This window comes from Gastrolobium bilobum, unplaced genomic scaffold (assembly GCF_033153095.1).
Source record: "Gastrolobium bilobum isolate Gb01-03AN ecotype WA unplaced genomic scaffold, APGP_CSIRO_Gbil_v1 utg20712, whole genome shotgun sequence".
NCBI classification, from domain to species: Eukaryota; Viridiplantae; Streptophyta; class Magnoliopsida; order Fabales; family Fabaceae; genus Gastrolobium; species Gastrolobium bilobum.
In genome coordinates this window covers 125665-141938 of record NW_026896308.1, presented here as the reverse complement: position 1 = coordinate 141938, position 16274 = coordinate 125665, and the positions used below count along the sequence as shown (strand labels likewise).

At 33.4% G+C, this 16274-nt stretch overlaps 1 protein-coding gene across 2 annotated transcripts; it reads left to right on the top strand.

Annotated features, from left to right (window-relative positions):
- Positions 1–2978: 2978 nt before the first annotated feature.
- On the top strand, positions 2979–14279 carry LOC133298813 (KH domain-containing protein At4g26480-like). Of its 2 annotated transcripts, XM_061498175.1 has the most exons (7): positions 2979–3224; positions 3987–4072; positions 11734–11879; positions 12664–12783; positions 12867–12983; positions 13420–13563; positions 13664–14279. In XM_061498175.1, the coding sequence occupies exons 1-7, from the start codon at positions 3106–3108 to the stop codon at positions 13811–13813; spliced, it is 882 nt and encodes a 293-aa protein (XP_061354159.1). In that variant the 5' UTR covers positions 2979–3105; the 3' UTR covers positions 13814–14279. The 2 variants fall into 2 exon arrangements, with proteins under 2 accessions (XP_061354159.1, XP_061354160.1); XM_061498176.1 differs by lacking the exons at positions 2979–3224; positions 3987–4072 and adding an exon at positions 5242–5326.
- The last annotated feature ends 1995 nt before the right edge of the window (positions 14280–16274 follow it).

Genomic DNA, 16274 nt, shown 5'->3' with positions numbered 1-16274 from the left:
ACATCAATCACACAATTTAGCTCTAGGTTTTCAAAATTTAAATTCATGAATCAAGCCATAAAAAGTGTTGAAATATACTCACAAGCTTGGCCTAGGACCCCTCCAAGTGATTCCCAAACAATGGCTTGAACAAACAACTCCAAAAACCTCCAATTTTCGTGGCTGGTTTTGGCCCTTTTCTCTCAAATGAGAGGGTTTCAAGGAAAACTAATCGGTGGGATGTGTTCGGATGATGATTTCCAACAACTTTGCTCACAAATTTTACTTGATTTGAGGTTATATTGAAGGAGTTACGGTAGAAAGAAGAAATGGAAGAAAAATGGCAATGGTGGGGGGTTGCTCCACGGTTTTGAGGAGAGAGAGGGAGGAAAAAGATGATGAATAGTGGACTTGGTCCATGTTGACTAAGTCACTTAAGTGAGGTGGGCCCCACCGCCACCTCACGCGATTTCAAACTAATTCAAATCTCTCGCCTATTTTAATAAATGTCCATAATTTCATAGCCTATTTAGAAACTCTAATTTTTAACATTAACCATTGTCCTTTAATTTCAATTGATCAGATGAATCCGGAGTTTTCCGGTCGTTCGGAGAAATTGCAGTTTTAAGCTTTTATGCGCGTCGTGGGCACGCTTCCCCAAACGCACTCATCTTCATCAATTTTCACCAGAAATCATATTTCCTAGTCCTATGTACTATTTATAACTTATATTTAAACCTAGAGCTCAAAATCAATCGGCACGCTTTACGGTGCAACTGTGTCGTGATATTTTTACCTCGTAAAACACTATTCATCGAATTTTCAGAAACTTTCCTAACCACTCAATTTTTCGTTTTGAATCCATATTCAGGGCTATTTTTATCATTTGATACCTCCTACCCAATTTTAAGTTCCTAGAGTTACGTGTTTAGCTAATTACCATTTTAACCTTCCTTTGTATTTTGGTCTTAATTTCAGGATTTTCGCTAATCCTACCCTTTAATCCATCTTTAATGTATTAATATATGTTTTAGAAATTGTTTTTTAATTTCTTTAAGGAAATAATTTAAAAAAATATTATTCATATTTAATTTTTTTTAAAAAAAATTATAATAATTGAATTGATTCGAGTAAACAAAATTTAAATTCCACTTCTAAACAAATGATATTTACAACTTGTTTGGATCCTCTCTTTATTTTTTTTTTAAGTTAGAAGCTACTTTTAAACTAAAATAAAAAAGCTAAAAGTTATTTGGTAATTACATAAATTTTTTTCTTAAAAGCACACATTTAAAGAAAAGCCTCCCTCTTTACCCAAAAAAAAAGGGAAAGCCTCTCTCTATATTTTTATGGCTCTTTATTTAAAAAAAAACACACAATTCAAGAAAAATTGATAATAGCTTAAAAAAAGCTCCTCCTAGAGGCCTTTGACTTTTGGATTTTTTTTTAAGGTTTGGTGTTTGTCATTTTAAATGATATAAATTATGTCATTTTAAGAGAGAGATAGACACAAGTAATGGAAATCATGGGAGAGAAAGTGAATGATTTTTTAATTTAATTTTTAAATAAAAAAATATTTTCTTGTGTCTATCTCTCTCTTAAAATGACATAACTTTATGGGAGAGGTTATAGTTACTACCTCTTTTTGTTACTACTAAATCGTAACCGTTGATTTCCGTCAATCCAATAATTATAATTTATTGAAAATTAATAATTAATTAATAAGTATGATCCAATAAACTATAATCGTTGGATTGAGAAATCAACGGTTACGATTTAGTAGTGACAAGTAGTAACAAAAAGAGGTAGTAACTATAACCTTTCCCTAACTTTATATCATTTAAAATGACAAACACTTTTTCTTTTTTCTTTTTTATTATAAAAAAGAGTTTGTTTATTATAAGAACTTTTCTTAAAATTTGTTTGGCCTAATTTTTACTTATAAGGAGAAGAGAAAATATAAATAAGAAAAAGATAGTTAGTTAATTTGGTTTAGACAAAATTTAATATAATCATACAGCCACGAATTCATAATTTATAAATTAACCGTTGGTTGATTTGAATTATTAGGTTAAACCAGACTAATGATTACCTCAAACAACATATCAAAAGACACAAAAATAATATACAATTAAAGATATTTTAGTTTGTAGCATTAAAATTCTAATTTTGGTTACGTGTTTAATTCAATGAATAAGATGGTACCTATGGCGCTATAAATCATGATACCCGGATTGAAAATGAGATTAATTAAACGAGGAGATTTATATTAATGGGGATTAATTTTTTCATTTTTTGGAGTTATCCAACTCTAATTACCTCTTTGAGGCGAGTTGGCTCCCTCTGGTATCCCCACAAGCTTCGACTCTTTGAGCCGGCTATGAGACTAATCCGGAGTGCGGGGGTCACTGATAGCTAAACCCTAAACCAAAAAAAAAAAAAAAAAAAGAATTTTTTTTCTCATTTTACATGAGAAAATTTTCTTATGCCACACACTCAATGTATAAGTGGGGTCCACAAAAAAATAAAAAGACAAAAAAATAAATATGGGACCCACCTTTTGATTGTATGTGTAACATGAGAATCTTTTATCATGTAAAATGAAAAAATATTAACCCTATATTTATACAATAAATAGTTTATCAACTCTTACAATTAAATTTTAATACATGATTTTTGTTAATTTAATAATTTAATTTATTTGGGTTATACTAATAATAAGATTTATGATCAAATATAATTTATTATATTGACGGAAATAAATATTTAAAATTTGGTTATAAAAATATATAAATTATTTAATTTGTAAAAATAATAATAATTTTAATAATCAAATAAAATAAAATAAAAAATGGAGTAGTAATAATTGCACCGACGGAGTGCGTGGGTAGATTAGAGAGACAGTACGTCTACTTGGGACCCATCAACCATCACTCGCAACTCGCAACTCGCAACTCGCAAACATTAACACTTTGTTTTGTTAACCCTCCAAAAACTCAAACCCTCTCTCATATAATTTCCTATCTCTCTCACAAAACGCACACAAATACACAAACAAACGGTGGCCGCGACACACAGAGAGAGAGGGAGAGGAATCGGATTTCATTAATCTCATCTGGATCGATCATGTCGTCCTCCGGCGCCGGCAGGTACATGGCTTTCCCGCCGTCGCCGTCAGCCCCTCTCTCACCTCACCTCTCCGGTCTTCGCTCTGCTACCTCCACCGTTTTCGTTGAACAGGACAAGTATATATATATAATTCTATTTTTTCTTTTCTAATATTGTAGGATCTTCACTCTAATTTTTTACTTATTTTCTCAAATTCTTGTTATTAATGTTTATTTCTTTATTTGTCAATTTGATTGGTCCTTTACCTATCAAGCGATTCCCTGCTTTGTAGTATTTTTTTTTTTGGTTTCAATAGTTTGTTTCGATAGTCAAATGGGTCACACTCTGTTGGTTTTGCTTGGATTTGGTGCGTGATTACTGAATGATTGATTTTTGTGACCTGATCTGGCTGTCGACTGAATTTGATCTAGAAAACAGATCCGTTGATTCAAAAATAAAAATAAAAATAAAAATGGGGTAGTTTCCTTTTTGGTGAGTGATGATGCGGGCACTGGTTCAATGTTTACGATTATGAATCTAAGGATGGCTGAATTGAATTTTATTTGATTGCGGTAAATGTTTGTGGAACTGATTTGTTGTCCATTTGGTCATTGACCTTTTTTTTTTTCAACAGGATGATTTTGTGTTAAATTAGTTGATCTTATTGTTACAGTAATTAGATGACTTTGCTTCATTGATAATCAATTATATGTGAAAACACCATCCCTGTCTTCATTGCAATTTTTGTTCTTGATCAGACTGTTTTATCAATTCATGTTCTACCAAATGAATAGATATGGGTCGTTGAGAATTTTGTTGCATGTACATGTGCTTTTGTGACTAATGAATGGCTACAATATCATCCTCTCATTGCATGGTTTATTTCCTTTTACTTTCAGATATCTAACCGAGTTATTGGGGGAACGTCTCAAGCTTAATCCCTTCATTGCTGTGCTTCCACACAGCTATCGATTGTTAAACCAAGGTTAGATTCATTTCTCAAAATAGTGGTTAAAATAAGCCTTTTGTCTCCTCTCCCCCCCCCCTCCAAAAAAAAAAAAAGAGAGAAAAGAAACTTCTCCCGTGCTTACGTTATATTTGTGTGCTAAATTCAAATTGCTTTCCTCCTGTTCCCTAGTTGTCTTGGGATATTGAAGCATTGTGAAGTTACTTAATCAGTCACCTATTGCCTTTGGCATATGTCAGAATGCAGATATGATGTTTTGCTGATGCTCTTTATTTTTACATGATTAAATTGTTTGTGTTCGATCCAAGGAAGTTTTTGGGGCTCAAACACCTTTGCTTTTAGAGCAACTCAGAATGCTATTTGTATTAAAAAATTAGTTCACGATTATGCATTTTAAATGTTAAAAGGACTGTATGCTAATTTCATTGAACTGTATAATTAATTTCAAACTAATAACAATTGATGCCTTGATGATTTATATGATACAGGCCCAAGTAAATGTGGAGTATGATATTTTGATGTATTTGTTGGACTTATTTTGCTTATATTTGGTGAATGCATAAAAAAACAATGTATTTTGCTTAACTCTCAATACTTGAGTAAAGTATATGTCAATCTGTTTTCAACAAGAATTGTTTGATCACATACTGTTGTAAATATTTGCTTTTACTAGATTATTGTTTCTTTATTATTATTATTATTTTAGGATTTGGTTTTATTCTCTTCGACCCATTAGTCTCTACATATAATGTAACCCTTTGTACATGATAATTTGAGAAAGCAATAATATTTCCATTTTCTCCTTTGAAGTTGGCATCATAGCTCTCTATATTTGGGAGCCGCTTGCTTCTGTTGCAACTGGCTTTTGTGCGGATCATCTTGCGCTTTTAGTGTGGATCCTTTTTGTGCCTCTAGTGTCTCCCCAATAGCGTACCATTGCCGGTCTCTTTTCCGATGAACTCCAAACACCTTTATCTCCGTTAGCCACGATAAGAAAAAATTTCAAGGAATGTTTTCGACCAAAACCACCACCATTAGAATCAGAATCGGCGATCTACTAGATGGAGCAAGATCCGACCGAAGAAGACTCTCCACGCGCTTTCATGTGTGTCACTTGCATTGTGTAGGGACCTCACACACCCTTCTCCAACTGGCACATGACAGCCCGCTTGGCCACTGTTTTCGGCATTCGGCCATTGTCCCTGCTCACATTGTTCTTCCCTTTTGAGATCTACCAATTGCCTATTTGTTGGGGGCCTCCGGTGACTCAAGGTGTGATTACCAACTTCTTTTGTCCTTTGTAGAGACTATTTGCTCCTTGTGCAACGATCATTTGACTTTTCTGGGGACTTTTTATGTGGTTGGCCTCTTCCGTGGAGGTTATTATCTTCATTGATTTTTTTTGGGAGTTACACAATCTCCCAAGATCCGATTTCTTGGTGGTTTGCACTTTTGCTCATTAATTCAACAAGTGAGCACTCTATAATCTTCTTTTACAACCTTATCATTGATTTGAATTGTACTGTAACATTCTTTCCTACTTATTGTGTTTTTATGATCTCACTGAGGGGAGGACAATTGGAGTTTGCTGAGGAATACGACGGGTTGAACTATCTCTTTTAAGAACATGTTGTCAGTGGTTTGTAATCAGTCAAGTCTAATGATTTTTATAATTTTGCTTCATCACAAGCGCCTAAGGCATCCTTCTTTTAGCATTCTCAAAATCACCTTTCTAACCATTGTACATATTTTCCTTTTAGCTCCACAAAAGTGTCGAACCATTGATTTTATTCACTTTGATGTTTGGGGACCATCTAAAATACCTAATATCTTAGGTGCCAAATGGTTTGTTTTTCAGTTGATTATTATACTAATACTTGAATTTTCCTAATGAAGGACAAGTCAGATGTGTTGCAGTTACTCATCCGTCTCTATCACTTAGCTCAAACGTAATTTGGCAAAGATAGTACAAGATTATGGTCTAATAATGATATTGAATGCATCAACTAGCACTTCTCATACTTTGTTAAGGACAATGATATGATTCATGAGCTCACATGTGTAGATACCCCTTAATAAAATGGGGTGATTGAAAGAAAAAATCATCACATGTTTGAAGTGGTTAGAGCATTACTTTTTCAAACCTTAGATCTTGGCTCTTATTAGGGAGAAATTGTGTTGATTGCAATATATTTGATCCACTAGTTACCCTTGTAAAGAACCAATTCACCCAAAAGCTTAAGTTGTTGGGTGAGGGCCTTTTTAATGATTTATATTATACTCTAACACGCCCTTTCATAAGAGAGCCCATTGGGCTTGAAAGGCGGATGATGCATCAGGCTCAACCTACCTGTGCTAAGAAATTCCACAAAGAAAATGGGGAGCGGCGAAGATTGAACCCGAGACACGAGACTCTGATACCATGTAAAGAACCAATTCACCAAAAAGCTTAAGCTGTTGGGTGAGGGTATTTTTAATGGTTTATATTATACTCTAACAACCCCTTTGGGCTCTTGGAAATGTAAGTCCCATTCACCTCATGATTTCCTTTTTTTCCTTATGTCTTTATTATGCAGTCTTTGGTCTTGAGTTTTTGGGTAATTTTCATAAACAACACCTCAGTGAATTGGATCCCCAAGCTCTTTGTGTGTGTCTTCTTAGGATATGTCTTCGACAAAAAGGGTACAAATGCTATCATCCTCCACGTCGCAAGTTCTTTGTTTCTATGGATTTCACTTTTAATGAATATGAGTCCTTCACTTCAAGGTAGAAGCTTCGTTTATTTTCTTTAGTCTAAGTCTCGCTTTCTGTTACCCAAACCTTCTGATTTAGAATCTATTGAATCTGCCCCTGTTTCTACATTGCATGATATTGAGCAAGACGAAGATGGTAGTTCATCTGATACCTCATCCTTTGGCAATCTATGGAAGGTTGGGACACCCAAATTATTATATCATAGGAGGAAACAACCCACACTGCCCACCAACAGTTGATGTCATTAGAACCACTTATATGTACTGAATGCTCTACTATTTTTGTTACCGGGCCTAATATTATAAATCATGATGACCTACCCTTTGCTTTATGGAAACGGAAAAGGTTTTGTACCAAACACCCTATCTCTCGATTTGTCTCTTTTAAGAATCTTTCTTTGCAAGATAAAAGTTTTATTTCAACGCTTGATTCAATTTCAATCCTAACATCAGTGCATGAAGCATTAAATGATGATAATTGGGTTCAAGCCATCTCTACCTTGGAGAAAAATAAAATATGGAAAGTTGTTAACTTGCCCAGTGGAAAGAAAGCGGTGGGGGGTGTAGATGGGTTTATACTCTGAAATATGAATCTGACAGTACTCTTGATAGGTATAGAACTTGATTAGTAGCCAACAGCTACACACAGAACTATGAGATTGATTATTAGGAATTATTTGCTCTGGTGGCTAACATGAACACTGTGAGATTTATATTGTCCCTTGTTGTTCACTTTGCTTGAGCCTTGAACCAATTTGATCTGAAGATTGCTTTTCTCAATAGCGAGTTAGAAGAAGAGGTTTACATGCAGATCCCATTAGGATTTGATTCCATGAATAGAGAATTTGCATGTTGAAGAAGGTCGTGTATGTGTTGAAGCAATTTTGATGTGCTTGGTTTGGAATATTTACCTAGGTTATGATGTCATCGGGATACAAGCAGAGTCCAAAAGATCACATATTTTTCTTTAAACACTCTCAAGAAGGTAAGCTCATTGTTCTCGTCACTTATGTTGATGAAATCATTATAACATGAGATGATATAATTGAGAAACGTACTCTGCAAAAAGCTTAACTATAGAGTTTCAAGTTTAAAGATCTTGGGAAATTGAGATATTTTCTTAGTATAAAGGCAACCTATTCAAAGCATGGTATCTTCATTTGTCAGAGAAAGTATGTCCTTCACCTCCTTGAAGCAAAAGGAAAACTTGGGTGTAAACTTTTGCGTACTCCAGTTGAGTAAAATCACTAACTGGGAACTGAAGAGGAAAGCCCTCCATTTGACTGGTGGGAAGATTGATATCTGACTCATAATGGACTTGATCTAGTTTATGCGGTTAGTATTGTCAGCTAGTTCATGCATAGCCCAAGAGATAAACACCTGCATGCAATGGACAAATGCTTGAGTGCCTTAAGGCCACATCAAGTACTTGTATGTCCTTGACCTCCGTAAAGAAGGAAAACTTGGGTGTAAACTTTCGAGTACACAGTTGAGCAAAGTCACAAACTTGGAACTAAAAAGGACAGCCCTCTAGTTAACAAAAGACAATATCAACGGCTGGTGGGGAGATTGATATATCTGGCTCATACTAGACCTAATCTATCTTATGCAGTTAGCGTTGTCAGACAATTCATGTACAACCCAGGGAAAAACACCTGCATGCAGTGGGAAAATTTTCGAGTACCTTAAGGCCACATTAGAAATGGTCTATTATTCTGGAGAGGGGAAATTTATCCTTAGAGATGTGTACTGATGTCGTTTATGTTGGGTTTGTGACTAATCGACAGTCAAACCTTGGGCTATTGTATGTTTCTTTGTGAGAACCTAGTAACATGGAGGAGGAAAAAGAAAAACATGGTTGCTAGGTCGAGTGCAGAGGCAAAACTTTGAGCAATGACCCTTGTAATTGTGAGATGTTATAGCTGGACATTATTCTTAGATGATCTGAAAGTTAGATTTGAAGGACCCATGAAGCTACTTTGTGATTGAAAAAAATATATTGTGATTGATTGTCACTTCATTAAAGAGAAACTAGACAGCAGACTGATTACTACTCCATATATCCCTTTTGGTCTTCAATTAGTTGATGTGTTGGCCAAGGAACTTCCATCGACCAATTTCAAGAGCTTACTAGGAAGCTGGGAATGAATCATCCATTTCTCAGCTTGAGGGGTAGTGTTATAAATATTTGTAATTATTTGTATTTACTAGATTAGTGTTTCCTTATTCCCTTTGGCCCTTTAATCTCTATATATATCGTAGCCCTTTGTACATGATAGTTTGAGAAAGCAATAATATTTCCGTTTTCTCCTTTCAAGTGATACAGATATTTATGAAATGTGTTTTGGTAGATTCATTCTATAATGTACATGTTCTATCTTTAATTGAATGTAATCTCTTACTTTTGTTCTTATAAGTTGCAACCATAATTCTAGAATTTGAGATAAAAAGATTTATTGTAGGGTTATAATCCACTTAATTCTTTGTTTTTGTACACACTTTAGATGACCTTCCCACATTTCATGAATTAACAGTGATAATCTGATTAAGTTAAACACTTGAATGCATTTTTTCCGTGGACTATATTTCAAATGCTCTTTTTGTTTGGTTCTTGCTTGCAATTTTTTTTTATACATTTGATTTTAATTATTTTTCTTTGTTTCACACCCAAGTGCTGTATGATTAGGATCCATAAAGCATACAAGTTTAGGCTTTTGCAAAAATATTTTTTAGATTAATTTATCATAAGACTTGAGTTTTCTGCTGAATTAAAAACTTATTCTGAGTGGTGATAATTATATGCCACAGATTGTGTGAATGCCAACAGTTGGGTTTCACTTTGCTGGAGCATAGTTGTGGTCTTGCAGTAGCAATCTATTTTTATTTATTTATGAAATCTGTGAATGTACAGTATTCTTAGTACTAAGAGTAATACAAAAGGATGAATGTACATATATTTCAGGTTCTACTGGAAACTTCCACTGAATTGTGTAGAGTATTATACATTTACTACATGCATATATGTCTCTGTATGCATATTTTTTAATTTATGCTTTTGTTGATAAACCTTTTTTAAGTTTAGTGAGGTTGGAGAAGTGTGGAAGGACATGAGAATGTAGCATACGTTGGAAGCAGAAGTATGAAAGAAAGAGTTTATGTGAAGGATTTAATGGAAATGGTTGACAGGTTTAATATGGTGTGGCCAACGGTTCTGAGTTTTAGTTATTTTGGCTGCAATTTTTTTTAAAAATTTCTTAACGGGGATCACCTTTTTCTTTTGGTTTGGACTTTTTTTATTTTTTTTGTCAGGATGGTTTTTTTGGCTGTCAGAGAGAAAATGTGTTAGCTTGTAGTTGCCTCCACATGATACAGCGGAAAAATTGATACCAGCTAAAACTGAACGTAATTGGTTAGAAAGGGTAAGGATTTTAAGTGGAATAACATTGGAAGTCTAGTTCAAGAACCCTATAAAGCTTCCAATCTGAATTCATTGTTCAATTTGATGGAAAAACTGCTCAGTTGCTCCTAAGAGCCTTCTTAAAGGTTCATAACGAACCTAGTATCCTAGCCATTCATCACATACGGGTTAGTTTAGTTCAACCATAGTTAATCAAGTTATGAAGTTACATGACTTTTTTGTTGACTTAGAGCTAAACTAGTGGCAGGAAGTCTAGAGTATTATAAGTGTTGCTCTCTTGATCTCAAATTGTAGTCTTCAGTATTATATTCCATGCACATTTTAGTTGGACCGTTAGTTATTTATGATATAAATTGCTTTACATTCAAAGCAAAAATTGGGGTAAATGTTTAGTGGAGTTATTCAATTGGTGCAAGAATTAAGGCTCTTAAACGTCATGACGAGCCTTCTCATTCTCCTTAGAACCAATGATCCCTTTTCTATGATTATTGGTATTTGGATGGAAGAGATTTGAGGAAAAGGGAGAAGGATTCAAGTAAAAATTCTCCTCTTTCTGGGAGTTTTTCAAAATGTGGAGAGGAAACTGAGAGATTATCATATGAACCTACAAAATCCTCCCTTTTAATTTCTATGAACATTTTAGAGTTCCTTTAATTTGGAGTATTTTAAACATCCACAAAGTGAAGTAAACTTATTACTTGCCATTTTCTTCCCTTCACTTCCCCTTCATTTTCTATTTTTCTTCTCCTTGCCCCTCAACAACTCCCAGACTCCCAGACATAGCCTGATTGGATCGGATGGTTATTATATGCTTTGTTAATTGACTAATCAAAGGTTTTTGTTTTTTGATATCTCTTTATTAATTGAGTGAAAGATGTGTTTCTTGAGTTGTTATATTACTTAAGGAATTGACAAAATTAGATGCAATTGGTCTTTTGCTTATCTGAATGGAATAAAGGGTTAAATTATATTGGTTTCTATAGAGTTTAGTTTGTCCGTACAGGTTCTAGGATTCAATTTGTCATTAGTAATTGTTTTCCTTCTGACAAGGCAGCAATTCTAGCCAGTATATGTGATTGCTGCTATATGTTGTTGTGGTGAAGTGTTCTTACGAGATAATTGTTTAAGCTCTTGAGGTGTTTATTTTGTAAACTGAAGTCCTTAAAATGTCATTCAGTTTTTTTAAGATGTTTTAAAACTAGAGTTTGGTTATGTTGGAAGTACCTTTTTCAGTGGTTTACTAACCTAATTTTTCCTGAAGTGTCTTTTATTGGAGTCTATAATATCAATTTCTTTAAATATTAGCAAGATGGCACTTTACTGCATGTTTTTTTCTTACTACCAGAGTAATACCATAAAAAGCTGGAACATATCTCGTAGGGGTAGCATTAATTTCTTACTGACTCAGCAAACATCCGTGTTGTCTATAGCTTATGCAGTAACTGCTAACTTGTTAACAAATGCTGACTGGTACATCTTATTCTTGAAAATTGACATTTTTGGAGCAGAAATTTTGCGTGTAACCACGCTGTTGGGAAAAGCATCAGTTTTAGGTCAAAGTGGGCTTGAACATGCTAGCCCCCTGCCTACTGGAGGAATATTTTCAAATGGAGGTGCCGATGTGAACGGATGGGCATCACGATTTCAACCAGAAGTACGGATACTAACCATTAACATAACTTCATTTCCATCTAATTCTGTATTTCTGACATAATTTTACATCTCATGCTAACTCATGACATTTGTTCGAGTTATGTTAGTTCTAATTGTTTGTGACAGGTAGTGCAAAGCTAACATCAAGCACTGACAATTAATCTATAGCTTAGCTTCTGATTCCAGAATCCTGCTAGTGGATCTAATGTTCTTGTCTTTTTGTATTAAGATAAATCAGATGTCAACACTTGTTTGTCTTTAATATTTGCTGCAAATTCACAGACGTGATGAATAGTGTCAGCTGGATAAACCTGAATGTATTAACATGGGAATCTTGATTTTGTTATGGTAACACTAGCTACTTAAAATCTCTGCCTGTTATGTGGAAAGCTAAACAGTGAGTTTTATGAGGTTTGAGGATTTAACTTATTAGCTAAGTTGCTGAAATGGGTTGTTAATTATATTGATGCCTTCATGATTTGAGTTCAGCTGTAATTCCAAAGTTCATATAACACATTATTTTCTGACATCCTGATCATCTTTGATTGATTTAGTCAGGTCGTATTTGTGCATTTTTTGTTGTTGTGGCTGTTGATAGTTACTCTTTACAGTTTACACATGTTCATATTTTAATTTATGTCTTTTCAAAGAGCAGCTATTGTAGACCTTTTTTTGGTGATCTCTTGGTGGCCTCTGATACAGTAATAATTTAATTTTCATCTGCATGCCAGTAAATAGACCGCCATATCTGTTGTTGTAATTGACATTGGGATTCAAAAATGCAGATGCCAGGCCTATTACAGTCCTCATCAACACAAAACTGGCTGAGCGCACAAGGCAGCTCGTCTGGTCTTATTGTTAAAAAGACAATGAGAGTGGATATACCTGTCGGTGCATTTCCTAATGTATGTAGGATAATATCTCTGCCCCAATATATACTAAAATTTTCTACATAGCAAGATCTAATATTGAATTTAGCGTATTGCAGTATAACTTTGTTGGTCGCCTCCTAGGCCCTAGAGGAAACTCTCTAAAGCGTGTAGAAGCAAGTACTGAGTGTCGTGTCTTGATCAGGGGACGTGGTAGCATTAAGGATCCAATTAGGGTAAGAATAAACACTTTATTTTTTGTACCAAGTCTAACATGTTCATTTATACTGAGATAAAATTTATGTACTATAATGTTGAAAGCCATTGAAATATACTGTTACTGTGATTTTGTCGTATAATATCAAATTGAAGTGTTTAACATCTGGTGAAATTTTTTCCTATTTATTTTATCCAGAGTTCTGACTTTCTTCTGGTTCTTGTCATGTTCCGTTGATCTTGACAAAAAAATTATAATAATTGGTAAATCATCTTATATTATCTGAAAGTATATGTGGTAACTGGTAAGTGCTTGTAGTTTATGTCTCTACATGCTCTGGTGTCCAACCAGCCTAGTAAATCCAATGTTGAAGCTCACATTGCTTAATAATGTTCAGTAGATTTCAATTGGATAATTTGGTGGTTCTAGTAAACAAGTTTTAATCATTCGTGTAGGAGGAAATGATGAGAGGGAAACCTGGGTATGAGCATCTCAATGAACCTCTTCATATCCTAGTTGAGGCAGAATTACCAGTTGAAATAGTAGATGCTCGCTTGATGCAGGCACGTGAAATACTTGAAGATTTACTTAAGCCTGTGGTATGTTCTTGGGAAGTCAAATAATTGAGATTGCCAGTAGTACATAAACAACTTTATAGGGATACTGTTTGTTCTCATTCTTTGAAGTTTTATCTTGCAGGATGAATCTCAGGATTTCTACAAGAAGCAGCAGCTTCGGGAACTAGCGCTGCTAAATGGCACTCTTCGTGAGGAGGGTTCTCCTATGTCTGGTTCTGTTTCACCTTTCCACAACAGCCTTGGTATGAAGAGGGCCAAGACCAGGGGGTAATGTGTGCTAAAGGGTGAGAGGGCTTTTGGAGCTTGTGTTAATTTTCTACAACAGCATGCAACATGTGATGCTGTAAGCTAATGGCCTAAACTGCCATCGGGGCACTGGCACCATAGTGTAGCCAGTTTCTAACTTGTTCTATGTGCAGTGTGTTTACATTCAGTTTGGGGGAGGTTTAAAGATGGGTAGCACGTAGTAAAGGTCCACTTGAGTTTGGTGAATTTGCTTTTTGGTGTTGGTTTGGCGGTTTGGTTAGATATTCACCAAATCTGTTTAATATCTGTGGGTTATATTTTAAGCTTGCAATTACAATTTTGACATAGTTTTGGAATTCTGTGAGGAAGATAATGCAAGTGGTTTGTACCCAGATTGTGAGGCAGATGACATCTATTACTTCAATGCGTGTATTGGTGACATATTTTGGACTCAGATGTAGATGATATATCTGTGTAAATGCTGTTTTTTTTTCCTTCGAACATTAAGTTTTCATGCATTTCCTTGTTGCATTTGCTTTGTGGTCGTGTCTTTTAGAATTGTCAAAATAGGTGGATTTGACCCGTTAACCCGGATGACGTTATAAATTATGAGATGGATCAATAAAATTATAGCTAAAAATATGACGACTTGAATTAATTTGGTCTAGTCGTGAGTTAGTCTGCAATTGTATAAAATTAGTATTGTTAATTATTTTAATTAATTTTATTTTTTTTGAGCTTTCTTGAATTTATTTTAAAATCATTTACTAATTTTAAATCTTTTAATATGAATTAGTTTATTTGTCATGTAAGTTAATTAAATAAAATGTTTAATATTAATATTTTTAAGTTGGAAAAAATGTTTATCTTATTAATGGCATGGTCTCATGACTTGATGTAAGTTACAAGTTACAATTGCTGCCACGAGTCCACGACAATGCCTCCTTGTGTTAATAATGCATCAATTAAAATATTTTTTATATAATATTTGGTTGAAAAATTATGTCTATTTTTTTTCATGTTTATTTAGCTATTTTTATTTAGATCATAGTCTTAATTGACCTTTATCTTTTTTTCTCTTTTAAGATTATAATCTAAAAATATTGGAAATAAATAAAATAGGCATAAAAAAATATATAATATTATATATTTTCAGTTCTACAGGTTCAATTTTTGATCCACCGATTGAATTAATTACCTATTAGTTTGGAACCTTGATTGAGTCAATTACCGAGTCAGATTTAATTACATTGATAATAGAAGATAAAGTTATTTTATGCCATTCAAAAACATTGGATTTATGGAATAAAATTCAATGTATTTTTGAAAATTTTACTTTTCTCTCGTAATATAAAATTTTATAATATTTTTTACCAAATCCCAAAATATGAGATTAAAACATTTTTTATTTTTGGAAATAATAAAGTTTAGATTTGGTGAGACACACTCGGTCCAAGGTCAAGGAAGACTTTCAACTTCGTTGATAATTTAAAGTGAGATTATATACAGCCTAAAGAGAAAAACTTGATAATTTAACCCAAGGCAAAAATGTTCTTTACTAATCATACACTAACTATGTTTTTCACTCAACTATGTATAAATAGGTTATCTTAAACAAGAAAATATACCAAACTATAATATAAATGCAATGTTAATTTATTGGATAAAAAAAATTTCTTTTATTTTTCTTATAAAATGTTTGTTTTTAGTTGACTCTATAAATATCCACACCTTAAAAAGAGAAGACAACCACGAGGTTAGTAGATTACACTTATACTTTGTTATTTTTACTAATCATAGACTAACCATGATTTTCATTTAGCTGTGATATAAAAAAGTTATCTCAAACAAGATGTGGAAATGAATCTTTCAATAAACCAAATACTTTTAATAATAAAAACACATGATTATTTGATTGATAAAAATATTTTACTCACATAAGAAAAAAAAATTATATCCTTTAGTTAATACATGATAATGTACCATACAATTTTAGAAACATAATAATTTTTAATTAATCAAAGAGAGAAACTGATAATTTAAGATTATATTGTATTCAGGCTGTGGTTGCTCGTTTGAAAATCACTACGTCAAGGAGTCACAGCTAGAGAGTATCAAGTTTCATCATATGATGTGTGTTAACGCAATTTCTCTTTTCTCATTTATAAATTATGTATTTCATATTAAAAGAATTGTTAGTTTAGTGATAATTTTTTTAGACCTTAAGATTTAATAATACAAACACATGATTAATTGATTGGATAAAAATACTAGACACATAATAAATTAAAATTAAATCCTTATTCTGTAGATGAATAATAAATGGGAAATAATTTTCTTACATTGTAGGAAAATAATTATCTTATGTTGTAAAAACAAAATTGCAAGTGGAACTCATAAATAAGAGAAGAAAGAGAAAAAAGAAGTGAGACCCACTTATCTTTTATATGTGTAAGAAATTTAGTTATGTCATGTAAAATGAGATA

Coding starts and splice junctions, on each gene's coding strand:
- LOC133298813 (XM_061498175.1), top strand. CDS start 3,106: ATGTCGTCCTCCGGCGCCGGCAGGTACATGGCTTTCCCGCCGTCGCCG. Junction 4,073..11,733: donor CTATCGATTGTTAAACCAAG/GTTAGATTCATT, acceptor TTTTTGGAGCAG/AAATTTTGCGTGTAACCACG. Junction 12,984..13,419: donor GCATTAAGGATCCAATTAGG/GTAAGAATAAAC, acceptor TCATTCGTGTAG/GAGGAAATGATGAGAGGGAA.